At 36.6% G+C, this 12,255-nt stretch overlaps 1 protein-coding gene across 4 annotated transcripts; it reads left to right on the top strand.

Moving 5' to 3' along the window:
* The first annotated feature begins 235 nt into the window (after positions 1-235).
* Positions 236-11,973, top strand: LOC141903366 (uncharacterized). Of its 4 annotated transcripts, XM_074791475.1 has the most exons (23): positions 236-374; positions 623-713; positions 1,087-1,182; positions 1,633-1,707; positions 2,478-2,552; positions 2,824-2,862; positions 3,138-3,238; positions 3,562-3,670; positions 3,749-3,847; positions 3,936-4,016; positions 4,698-4,801; positions 5,190-5,490; positions 5,795-5,977; positions 6,789-6,867; positions 7,343-7,498; positions 7,780-8,524; positions 8,610-8,778; positions 8,862-8,938; positions 9,263-9,433; positions 9,522-9,630; positions 9,723-9,776; positions 10,221-10,292; positions 10,665-11,973. In XM_074791475.1, exons 1-23 carry the CDS (start codon positions 334-336, stop codon positions 10,755-10,757), a joined length of 3,120 nt encoding a protein of 1,039 aa, XP_074647576.1. In that variant the 5' UTR covers positions 236-333; the 3' UTR covers positions 10,758-11,973. The 4 variants fall into 4 exon arrangements, with proteins under 4 accessions (XP_074647576.1, XP_074647579.1, XP_074647577.1 ...); XM_074791478.1 differs by lacking the exon at positions 1,633-1,707; XM_074791476.1 differs by lacking the exon at positions 2,824-2,862.
* Positions 11,974-12,255: the final 282 nt, after the last annotated feature.

Raw genomic sequence — 12,255 nt, 5'->3', positions numbered from 1 at the left:
AGTTACCCGCGCACGAATAAACTAACTACATCGCGCTAATTGATATTAATAAATGATACAATTCTATTAAATAAATAATAAACTGATAGTAGAAGCTAAGATTTTATGTCAAAATTCGAAGTGAAATTATATTCTTTCGTTCAGCACCGATTTATATTTGATTTAAGCGCACGCACTATATCTTCATAGATGTCGCACCTGGCGGATCAATGTTTACATGCAGTGCGTTGTTCGGCGTGGGACAACACGAAAAAATCTTGAAATAAATGTCAAAAATCTTAGAAATAACACGGGGATAAAATGTTTTAAGAGCGTGGAATAAGTGACCAGACCATGTCCTCGACCGATGTTATAAAGACAGTGTCAAAAAAACTGTGAGTTAATCCCGGTTCACTTTCTCTGCTTTCCATGAAATTGAAATGTATTTAATTAACGCAAAATCGAGAATGAAGAAATTAAATAGGCTTAACGTTAGAGGCTAACTCTATAATTTTAGAAATGTTTGTGAAACGGAATTCACCTTGCAGTGTAAGATTTTAGCACGGCCACCACATTACAGAAAAAATCGAGATCCATTTGAGGTTTTAATGATCAATTAATTACTGATTCAATTCTCCTTCAGGAAATATTATTTTGAAGTGAAGAGACTTGAAGATGGATTTGATTTATCGGCTTCAAATTCTCCAAAACTTGACCATCCACCATTGAAACCGGTAAGAAATGTAAATATGAAAATGTGTGGTCTCAAACAAAAAAAAACATTGTCTTTTTTAAACCCAAGTCTAACCAGAGCAACTGGAGCCATAGGATGATGTTTCATGTATCAAATTAAACGTGTGCTAGGGCGTGGTAGAGAACTACTATTAGATCCAATTATACTTTCACAATAATAAAAAATCCCTGTTTTCATTATTTCGAATGGCTAAAAGTATATTCTTCTATTTATGAAATTCAGCTATGTCTCAATGTCGTCATGCTTTTTAGTTGAATACAATAATACAACAAATACCAGTAAAAGCATTTCGCGTGAACTCTCTTGTGGCCATTTCGTCATTAAACATGCGTGTTTATTTATGTTTTTGATAGAGACCGACTCTGCAATATGATGGTCTTCACGATCGACCGGTGAAGCATTATTTCAGTGATGCCAATGTTAAAGCGAGATTAACTCATATGAATGCAGTAAGTGTCGATACGCCTCTCCTATTTCTTGATGTATTGCTTGATGCTGATTCCGGCTTGGTTTGAAAAGAACTAAATGCATTGCATGAAAATCTGCGATAAGAGGAAAAAATCAAATTTTGTTTCCTTGGTCTAATATGTAATTCGACTTTTTAACCATATTAGAGTTATTGTCATCTTCAGGAATACTTAGATTACGACAGAACTATGAGATATAGGCATTCTGGAAGATGTGTATTAGGCCTATGAAATATTTGAAACATCGCATTAGATATTAGGCCTATGCATTTTCTGGGGATTTTGTTGAGGGATTAGGATTTACTTATTTGGCTTTGGTAATCAGATAAACCTTCTAAATGAAACCAAACTTTCTGAATCACCCGATATTTGTACCAGCTAGACTTGCTTCTTATCTTATCGAGGCTTGTTGAATCATTTTTACAATTTCAGACACCTCCTCCTCGGTCGCCTCTTCAACGAGTAAGGTCCGCGACACCTTCTCGCGCTCGTCCAAAATCCGGCCAAGTATGGAGCGCTTGACTTTAAGCCTGTACATATATCCAGGGTTCCTGCAGATCAGGGAATGTCAGGGATTTCAAATTACCTGCAGGGAAATCAGGGAATCCCAGGAAATTTGGAAATTATCAGGGAATTCTGAGTTTAAACAAGAACTCCTGGTCTTGAACCATTTAGTTTCATATATCTAGGCCTTGTGATGTATTATCAATATGAATCAGATATTATATTCATATTTTATGTGATATATTTATAATATTTGGATCTGCAGGAACCGTGTTTATATATAACCAGAATATACGCATATTTCCATATAAATCATTCTCACTTTTAATTATCAGATCACTGTCATGAATTATTAATAGCATGACACTCACCATCGAGATAACAGAATTATCGAATCAGAACCCTTGCTATCCTTTATAATTGGCATAAGGGAACCATCCATTTATTACAGAACCAAAATTCAACCCATGTACATACTTTTTCTTAAGCATTGCATATGAAAATTTTGATCGATTCCCCTTGCATTTCAAATTAATGTAATAAATGGATAGCCCTTAACCTGGTCACAAAAATTTGCTTGCCGATTTTTAATTTTGCTACCATTCCAAACCCCGAAGAAAGTCCATATGCACACTATTTGTATTTTCGTTTAGAATTGATCTCATTGTCTCATCTGAGAGATGCATTTTTAATCCTGATCACTTTTACCGGTATGTGATTTTTTAAGTGAATTATTACACACCATTTATTTGAATATTTTTGCATTTCGTTAGCCTCGAGATAAACCGCATCGTGAAAAACAAATCAAGAAAACTGTGAAAAAACACATGAATGACACGAAATGGGTTGTAAGTAAAAGCAAAGAATTTCTATTAATATAAACCTGCTTGTTCTTTAACATACTATAATACCAGTATTCCTGCTTCTAATTTTCTTTTTCATGTTTGAACTTGCTTCGTTTTAAATTCACCAAAAATATTCAAACACTACCATTGATTAGTTTCACCTTTGCTGTCTTTTTTGGGAGAAAATAACTCAAATATTTCGATGAAATCGTTCAGTGTTAATCTAACGTTCTCTTTTACTTTTGTATTTCTTTTTTGCGTATTTATTGATAAGGATCAAAGACCTTTTATTCCACCAAGAGGCACGTTAAAGGTATATTCATTTATTCGGATTGAGGGATGATTTGGAAACTATAGAATTGAAATACTTGAAAATTATTTTGAAAATTTTCTGAAAATTGTCTTTGAAAATATGGGTTCTAATGGTATTCTTTTCATTTTAACAAAACCCTATAGCATTTAGAATTGCAGTAGATAGAAATAACTAACAACTGAATGTTTAATTCTTCCTTTTTGATAGATCTGATTTTATTGTTACTCGAACCTAATTCATGGTCGTTGAATTCTGTTCTATTTCCATTATTACAGAATCCTTGGTTGCCAGAGTATGCTTATATACAGACCTCTAAAGGGTCTAAACTGCGACCAGAAATGACCGGATTTGGTGTGCCTTTGAAAAAATCGAAGAAGTACGTATTTGATTTTCAATGAAAAAATATCGACCTAAAATCTTCTCAATTTTATATACGTATAATGTATCAGTAGTAAAACAGGGTGGCCACCTACCAGGAAATCGGGAAAAAAGCTAAAAATTGGGGAAAATCAGGGAAATTAATTAAGATTGCTAGATTGCGCGTAAAATCAAACTGATTCCAGCTATGTCTTGTATGTAAATGTGGTAATTGATCAGGGTATAGTCAGGGAAAAGGCAAGTCAAATAAAACTGGCCACCCTGTGAAAAAAAAAGCTGTCAGAGGTTTCTAAAAGTTTTCTCATGATTTTTCAATTGAAGGCAGTATAAAGGTGGTCAATCAGTGTTGCGTACCGCACCTTCAACTAGGATCTCAAAAGGGGAGGCTGTGAGGCTGGTTAACATGGCAACTAAATTATTATTAGCTACAGTAAGTATTGTGTCGGAACAAGAAAAATGAATCAGATTTTCAGATTGCAAAGAATCATCACTTCAATTTTAATTCTAGGAAAATGTCGATTTTTCAAAATTAAACATGAAATATTCGCCTTCAAAGAAAAAAGCACAAAATACCGCATTACCACAAGTTCCATCTCAAAGACCAAAGGTACAATATAATGTCTGTCAAAATTCGAATGCCTGTATCAAATTTGTTTTTTATAATTTGTTTTGATGACTTTCGTCACGAATTTCAGACATCGCGAGGCCGAGCAAGACCCTCGACTGCCAAATACACTTATGATATCCATGGTCACAAAATGAAGGTCCCCTATAAGGTCAGTAACAGAGCTGTGAATGGTTCAGTTACACAGTTCTGGGTATTTTAGTAAGGACTCTGTCTAAATGGTTCAGAGTAGATACAACTGTACAGTAATGCTGAGAAACTGAAGATATTGATAAGACTGCTGATTGTTTTAAGAGTTGAAGTAGTATCAGTTGCCGACATCCCTTAGTGCCCCAGTAAATGTTATCAGAAGAATGTAGAAATATGTCGTCATTCTATTCTGCTGTATTGTCGCTGAATTATTAACGCTTATTGCGTTTGATAAAGCGCCGATATCAAAAGCTCCATTGTCCGTTCATCCGACCCATCATCATAGAATATATAGAATATTGATGAATTCAGGTCTGCTGCACTCTGATGTCTGGACTGTGAATTCATTACTGCTATCATCATTCTTCGGACAGTCATTTTGAGTCCGGTCATACTTGTTAGTCTGGAACTATCCATTCTAAGTTCAAACAACTCAGGAAGTTTTAAATGATTTTTTGTGCATCAATTTAGCAAAAAAAACGAGATAGAAGGCTCTTGCGGGATAACTTAATTTCGGTGTAGGCTTCACGGATTATTGTTTCCGAATACGAATTCATATCAAAATCATCTCGAATGCGTCTGCGAATACGGACCATGAAACCACGAAAATGATTTTAAATTTTTGGAATTCACTATTTTTCAGAGCTATGATGATTCGTATATCGTAGATGAAAGAAACTCCGATCGTAATGAAAATCCAAGCGAAGTTTCAAGTTACGACAGTCGCAATCTTCCACGATGGCTGAGGTAAATTCGAGCTTCATAATTTTGCCTTTATGTTCTGATTATTACAGTAGAAAATCTTTGGATTTAACTGATATGTAACTGAAAATTCATAGAACTGATAACAATATATTGTAGATCTCACTTTCTAATGGGTATAAAACAGTTTATCAAACAGGAAAATATCTACCCTTCAGGTGAAATACACAGTCAATCAAACAGATAAAATTACAGATTCATTTTTTTTTAAACAAAATATTTATTTCAAGGAGAAAACATTTTACAAAAAAGTTACATACATTTTACAAACGTCAGTCACAGATATTGTAGCAAGATGTACAGATTCATGTAAACTGGGTTGTAAAATCATAAGCCCTTAATTTCCACGAACACGTTTCTTTTTTTCTTGTAGAAAAGAAATCAATAATATGGATAGTGAAGTGCCGAATGAACAGCGATTATACGTAAGAACTCAATCGGCAACCGAGCCGAAATCAGTCGCTAAGCCGCGCAAACTGAAAGGAACGCGTCCGAAATCGGCGAAATATCGAAAACGTCCGAGTCGCAGTGAAATACCGAAAGGCGCAATCGTATCACCCGATGCACAAGTTGATGATGATGATGATGATGATAGTAGTGAAGATGCTGTTTACGCAAATACTGAAGATGCTTGGGTTCAAACTGATAAACAGTTGATGGATCAATATGATTATGTGAGTTCAGTCTTTTAGGTTTTCATTCTGTCAGATGAACTTTTGACATTTCGTTTTGAGTTTGTGGCCATTTGATTCTGGCTCTCGAGTCACCATTCCCCGATTGATAATCAAAGGAATAAGATTCCTTCAATAAATTCGAAATCGATGGTCCGTGTTGCGAGAGTCTGAAACATTGTGTCTTTTTGAATTTTAATCATTAATCTCTAATAAAATTCGTTTCAGATCTTCTGAATTCTTAGATTTGTACTTTGGTTGTAACCAGTCCAAATAGATGTTTTATAAATGTTGCTATATTTTTCAGATGGATGAAGAGATCACAAGTGGTAAAATGGCGAAGTACTGCATTTATGTACGCACAGGAAAACGTCTAGGAGCGAGCACGAAGGCTGATGTTTATATCACTCTGTATGGTACTAAAGGCAAGACGACGGAGATCTTACTCGCCAGTTCAAAAACTCATAAAGTCAAGTTTCTCAAAGGCCAGGTTCGTTAACTTTACATGTTCCGAACCATGATGAATTTCAGGGGCGGATCCTATGTCAAAGCTAGACAGTATTGAATGCAGAAGTTATTGCGTTTAGAAAAAGGGCACTCCAAGTATCCTAGCCAATGCATATGCTAAACAAGAGGTATAAGATTTTGTAATAATTGGACCACTTAAGTGCCTCTAGAGGGAGGGTGAGTTCTGCAGGCTATCTAGAAAAAACCATGTCATTTTGAAGGGCACTCAGAATTCTAGACTGTATTGGGAAATACGGTTATTACCCCTGGATCCGCGGCTGAACTTCAAGCAGGTTCTCTTTCGTGATACCTCCGATCTTCGTTGATGGGAATGTTGTGTTAAGTAATGCAAATGAGTCGGAAGCGTGTTGAAAAATTCATGTAACCGGTCAATCGGGAGTGAAACGACAACATTAGAGATTTATTTAACGCGACATTTTGAGGTTGTGTTTCATCATAATCAATACAGGTCAATAGAAACCTAGATGAACCACTCTGTGTCTCTATTCGTAGAGATGACTGAATATTGATGTATACAGTCTACAGTTGATGTATACTGTACGCGTACTTTGTTTGAATTATTAATTGACGTTGACGCAATACGCAGATCGCGCTGTCGCGAATTACGTAATAACGTGCAAAATTCCGTGTGAAATATTTATTCAAACGGGTTTAACATACCAAGGATTTCATAGGGAATTCGAGAATGAAACAATCGTGATGTTTAAACGTGATGTAATTGTTTACCTGCGTTAAACAGTAGTTATTTGTACGCGATATTATTACTATTTCAGGAGGATGAATTTCTCATTGACGCCTTTCACGTCGGCGAACTGCGCAAAATTAGAGTCGGTCACAATCGAATTGAACTTGGTACGTTTCACTATTACGATTATATGTTAATTTGAATACGATGTGTGGGCGATTCATCGGTACCATACTTAAAATCCTTTCAGCGCTTACTAATCAATACCTGAAAGTGCTGGAGATAATTTGAAAATTCCTTCCCAGTGCGTTGAATAAATAGGCATACCGTTATAGTGCGTCTACCCCGCGGTGCTGTGTATCGTGACTAGTACTTCACTATGTTTGACTGGTGCTGCCATGTCAATAGGGATAAAAACTAATTACTAATTACATCAATATGCCGCAATGCGGTGTTCTAGCAAAGTCCATCACTAATTTAGACACTGCGGTTAAAAGCAGGCTAAAAATGTACAATTTCTGCTCGCTATGCCCTTCTTAATTCTTACACAACAGCTGCAGAAGTACTGTAGGCCTTAGGAAAACCCGCTTAAATGGAATAAAGTTTGTTTCAGTTAATCGTTGCGTTTTTCCTTTGTTTCAGGATTCGGATGGTTTTTAGATAGTATCACTGTCGATGATTTGGAAGATAAAGTCAGTTATCGATTTCCGTGCGGTCGTTGGTTGTCGTATCAGGACGAAGACGGACAAACTAAACGCATGCTTACTGTCTCAACTACTAGAACTGTCACTACTGCAGGTAAAAGATTTCAATCGTTTCCCAATTCATGTTACCAGATGATGACCCATCATTGCTCCAACTGCTCCAGGACCCGGTTTCACAAAAAGGATTAAGTCTTAAATCGACTAAAGGTAAACTGAATTATTGAAGAAATTAAATCAATTTAAGAGTTCAACCTTTTTGTGAAACTAGGCCCTGAATTTGCTGGCATCGGATGAAATTTGATGGTTCTACGTAACCTTGAGACTGGCTCGGTCTACTTCTAAGATCTGATTTTAAGAATTTACACTTTTTTTCAGAATCTGAAGCGACGAGTGAAGCCTCCGATACTGAAACAAACGCGTCGTCTAAAAAATCTCAGAAATCATCTCGCAAATCATCGGCTTCACATCGTACATCGACGAAATCTCTCGCCAGTAGTGAGGTGAATGATGAGGAGTCTGAAAGGAGCAGCGTCGTCGCCAATAAAAGTCGCCCGGACTCGGCTTCGTCTGAATCCACGTCGAAGTCCGGTTCGACGTACACCGAAACGGGATCGAGTTCTGAATATTCGTCGGACGGCGAGACCGAACGGTCGGTCGAAACGGAACCGGTCCGAAAGAAAGAACGCGAAGTGCGAGCGAGTGGTTTGATGGCTTCCCCGCCTGCTCAGAAACAGCGCTCCTCGAATGAATCGGCACCGGCGCGTAGAGAAAATGATGATTTTTTCGATCAGGACGCCGCCGCGAGCTCGCGTCCGAATTATAGTCGTATTCCGAAACGAGATGAAGCGGACGACGAATCGGTGCAGCCTCAGTTTTCATCGTCGCGACCGAGTTCATCGCGGAGCGACGCCAGCAGCTCGGCGCCGGTTGTCCATCCGGATCGGGAGAATCCGGCTTTCGTCGAAACGAAGAACGTTTCCGAACCTCGTAACGACGCGAGATCTCGCCCTAAAACTGCTGATAGAAGATCGAAAATCACGAAGACAATCCATCAAGCCGCGAGCGCCGGCGATTTGAAAACGGTCAAAAAGATCATTCAACTAAATGAAGCAACCGTGAAGTAAGTTTTATTTCTGTCATTTTCGAAAATATCTAAACATCGTCGATTCTGATTTAATTTTCAATTCGCAACTTTAATCATTCAGTTCAAAAGATGATCATGGTTTGACAGCTTTACATTACGCGACGACTGACGGTCATTTGGAATTAGTTCGATGGCTGTGTGAAAATGGTGCTGATCTCAAATCTGAAACTCCAACTGGTTACAGCGCTGTACATCTAGCCGCTCTTAGTGGACATGTACACTGTTTGATGGTGCGTTAGGTGACTGTAATGAGAGGTTACCCCCACAGACAGATGATTATAGTTTAATTGTGTCGAAAATACTGATATTTCAGGTGCTTGTTGAGCATGGTGCATCGATTAATGTTACGTCTATAGATGACTGTACACCACTTCATTTAGCAGCTAGAAGGTACTGATATAAACTTCAGAAGCGCAGCCTTTTTGTCTTTCCCCAGCCTTTGTTTAAATCATAATTGAAAAATACCATTAGTATGCAAGTCTGTTATTCCCATGGGGTCACTCATTTATTACACTTATTGCACTAGAGGAAGGGTTTAGTTCAATTCTGTACTCATGCTTAAGTACAAGGAAAAATAGCTGATTTGGATTCAAGGGGAGAGGTAAAAGAAATTGAAATTTTTCTGTGTGCCTAATGAATGGATAACCACTATTGGGTTTTAGATTTATGGAAGAATAGAGAGGGGTTTTTTCAATATCTATTTATTATTTACAGTGGTAATCTGCATACGTGTAAGTGGTTAGTAAGTAACGGTGCAGCGTTGACCGATGTCGACATGATGGGACGCACGGCGCTGGATTTCGCTAATAATTACGACCAGGAAGAAGTTGAAGATTTTCTCGAGCAGGCCGGTAAAACTCAGCAGAACCAGCAACACGCTGAATTGTATGTTGTATTAATGATTGATATAAGTGGTACAAAAAGAATCTTGGCTGAATTGCTTAAATTTTGTCCTGTTTTTTGAAAAACTCAGAGCCGAAAATGGGAAATCAACTGCCCGTAGTACGTCAACTTCAACGAGTGGGCCAAACAGCTCCCAGATAGCCCATCACTCTTCGGAAAAATCATCCTCTTCTGAAAAAGTAAGCGCTCTCATTCTATACTCATTTATTCGAATGATTTGTTAACACTTGTCAACATTATTGAGTAAATTGGTGAATTCTATTTTCTCTAGTCCAGTAGCAGTTCATCTTCTGACTCAGAATATGAGTCTGATGAAAGACTTGAGGTATTAAATTCTTATGTTTTACGGTGTTGGTTCAGTTTGGTGGTTCACAATCTTCACGATGTTGGTTGTCATTCCTTCACTCATTCACAGACTTTCATTTCAGAACACTAGAAGGCAGTCTAGTAATCAATGTTTTAAGTTTTGTAAACGAATTTTCCGTTATCAGTCAAAAAAATCCGACTAAGGCAAAAAATGCTACCTTGTTTCTTCTAATCAGCCGGGTCATTTCGTAAACCACAATAAAATTTGTAAATGTAATTTTAAAAAGTTATGTACAGGGTATAAAGGGGCCAGACGGGTCAACTTTTAAGCTGAGCAGAAAGGAGAAACAAGGTATCAAATTTTTAGGCTTTAGCTCCCAATTCCTGTATTCAACTGTTGTATGCTCTTAAAGTTCAAAAGGAAATATTTTACAGCTCACAATTCTGCTACTCTATATTTCAGTCGGACAGAGGCACTGAACGTCGACCAAGTTTGTCAGATAAGAAGAAACAACAAATGGAAGAAGATCTGAAGGTACGTTGTGCTTATTTCCGATAGAAATAAAACGCATCAGTCTTTCGTTAGGATATGAAATTTTAATATCGTTTAAGAAAGAATAGATCGATACATTTTGGGTTTGATAAAACTTATTTCTGTTTGAATCATTACAGAAGAACGAGGTGAGTATTGAAGTCAATGTGAAGAAGTTTAGTCGAGTTTTTATTTCAGTATTTTGCATCGTTTCACTTTAGAGATTGCTGCTTTCACATGTCTGTTGATTGTCCATTATTCATGCACGATATTTGTACATTAGTGTGCCTTTCTAAATTGTATGATATTATGTTTTCCATGGATTCTTCGTTGTGCGTTTGGGGCAATTAGAAAAATTTAGATAATTCTTTTCAGGACAAAAGGGAACAATATGAACTTCAAAAGCAGGAAATGAAGAGAAGAAAAAGCAGTTTCTTGGATTCAATCAGGGATGAAGCATTAGACTAGAAATAACTTAACTTTACCCGACTTCTGGGATCCAGAAATACCCGGTATTGTAATTCACACTTACAAGAAAGTGCTCCTCTTACAAGGAGTACGCCAGATCAAGAAAGTGCATGTCACATTCATGTTAATTTATCAATTAGAAATTTCTATTCTTGTTTGTAATTTGTAGTAGAGTCGAATTGATATTCCAAGGATTGCCTTTATATACGTTATGATATATATTTATTGCTCAAAATCAAAATTTTCAGCGAGCATAAATTTAGTATTTCATTCAAAAGATTCTATAATTGTTTTATTATTTATGATTATTAAGATTTAGTACAGTAAGCTATACCTATGTGTAAGTATTGGTTTTGCATTCATGTAATCAGTATTGTTATAAGTTTTTCTTGTAATAACTGCGGACGTAAGTTTCTCATTCATCGTCCAACAACATATCATAAAACAAAGCTATGTTTGTAATTTTTATAAGTAAATATACTATGTATGTAGGGTTTATATCTATTATGATGCACGATTGTTTTAAGCACTCAATTCCGGCCAAATCGACTTTTCTGAAAAATTATGCAAATTTGCCAGATATTACCATGGTTTATCATCGTTACTATGATGGTTGAAGATTTATCTTTAGGAGTAACTTCGATACTCAGTCTATGAAATCATGCCTGAAGTTTTGTGTATTTCACATTACCTATTTGTATAGAATCTTGTTCAACGTATCGTTACTAGCCGTCCATGACTTCAAGAGATTACAAGAAAATACATTAATTTCAGGTGAACACAATGTGCCTTGATACCGGAGACTCCTCCCTAATTCACACCGTCGCTCACTTGTCTGTTGAAATCTTATTTTTCCTCCCAGATTTCTGTGATTGAGATGAAATTTGAATCCCACCCGTTCTTGAAATCATAGTCATGAAGCACTTTCATTAGTTGAAAAAGATGTATTTTTGAAATCAAACACCCAACGAATATTTTACTTGAATGTCTTTAAAATGTAGAAAATCGAAAAAGCAGAGATTAATTGATGTACTCGACATTTATTAATGTTTTAAGAGTTTAAATACTGCAATCATTGTTCATAAACTGCACGTGATGTAATTGTATTGTGATAAATCTATATTAGGCCTGTGATATTGTGTCCAGCACTAGTCTTGTTAACCTTTCCTTTCATGTACTTAATGTATTATCATTCTATCGTAATAAATGTACAGAATTTACCTAGACATAAATGTGACTAATTCTTTGTGATGGTTTTTGCATCAATTTACTTCTCGATTGGACTCAATCGGTAGACTGACTCTTCATCATTTTGTGCTGGACAACTGGAAAAACACCTAAAGTACTTGTACTTAAGTGAGCCTATATAACCTACACTTCCTTAGTTGCATTTTCCTAAAAGATCGGAGCAAATGCAACCTACTGCCGTTACCGCTTCAAGCATTCTCGCGGATGAATCGTGGTTTTTAGCAAGTCTACTTGTTACTTTTTGACTTTG

Source organism: Tubulanus polymorphus, chromosome 4 (genome assembly GCF_964204645.1).
Source record: "Tubulanus polymorphus chromosome 4, tnTubPoly1.2, whole genome shotgun sequence".
NCBI lineage: Eukaryota > Metazoa > Nemertea > Palaeonemertea > Tubulaniformes > Tubulanidae > Tubulanus > Tubulanus polymorphus.
This window is presented reverse-complemented; position numbering and strand designations above follow the sequence as displayed.

What these genes read in the sequence shown, in the direction of transcription:
- LOC141903366 (XM_074791475.1), top strand. Translation starts at nt 334, where the DNA reads ATGTCCTCGACCGATGTTATAAAGACAGTGTCAAAAAAACT. An exon ending in TCAAGTTTCTCAAAGGCCAG is followed by an intron (nt 5,978 to 6,788) that starts GTTCGTTAACTT and finishes TTACTATTTCAG; the next exon opens with GAGGATGAATTTCTCATTGA. An exon ending in AACCAGCAACACGCTGAATT is followed by an intron (nt 9,434 to 9,521) that starts GTATGTTGTATT and finishes TGAAAAACTCAG; the next exon opens with AGCCGAAAATGGGAAATCAA.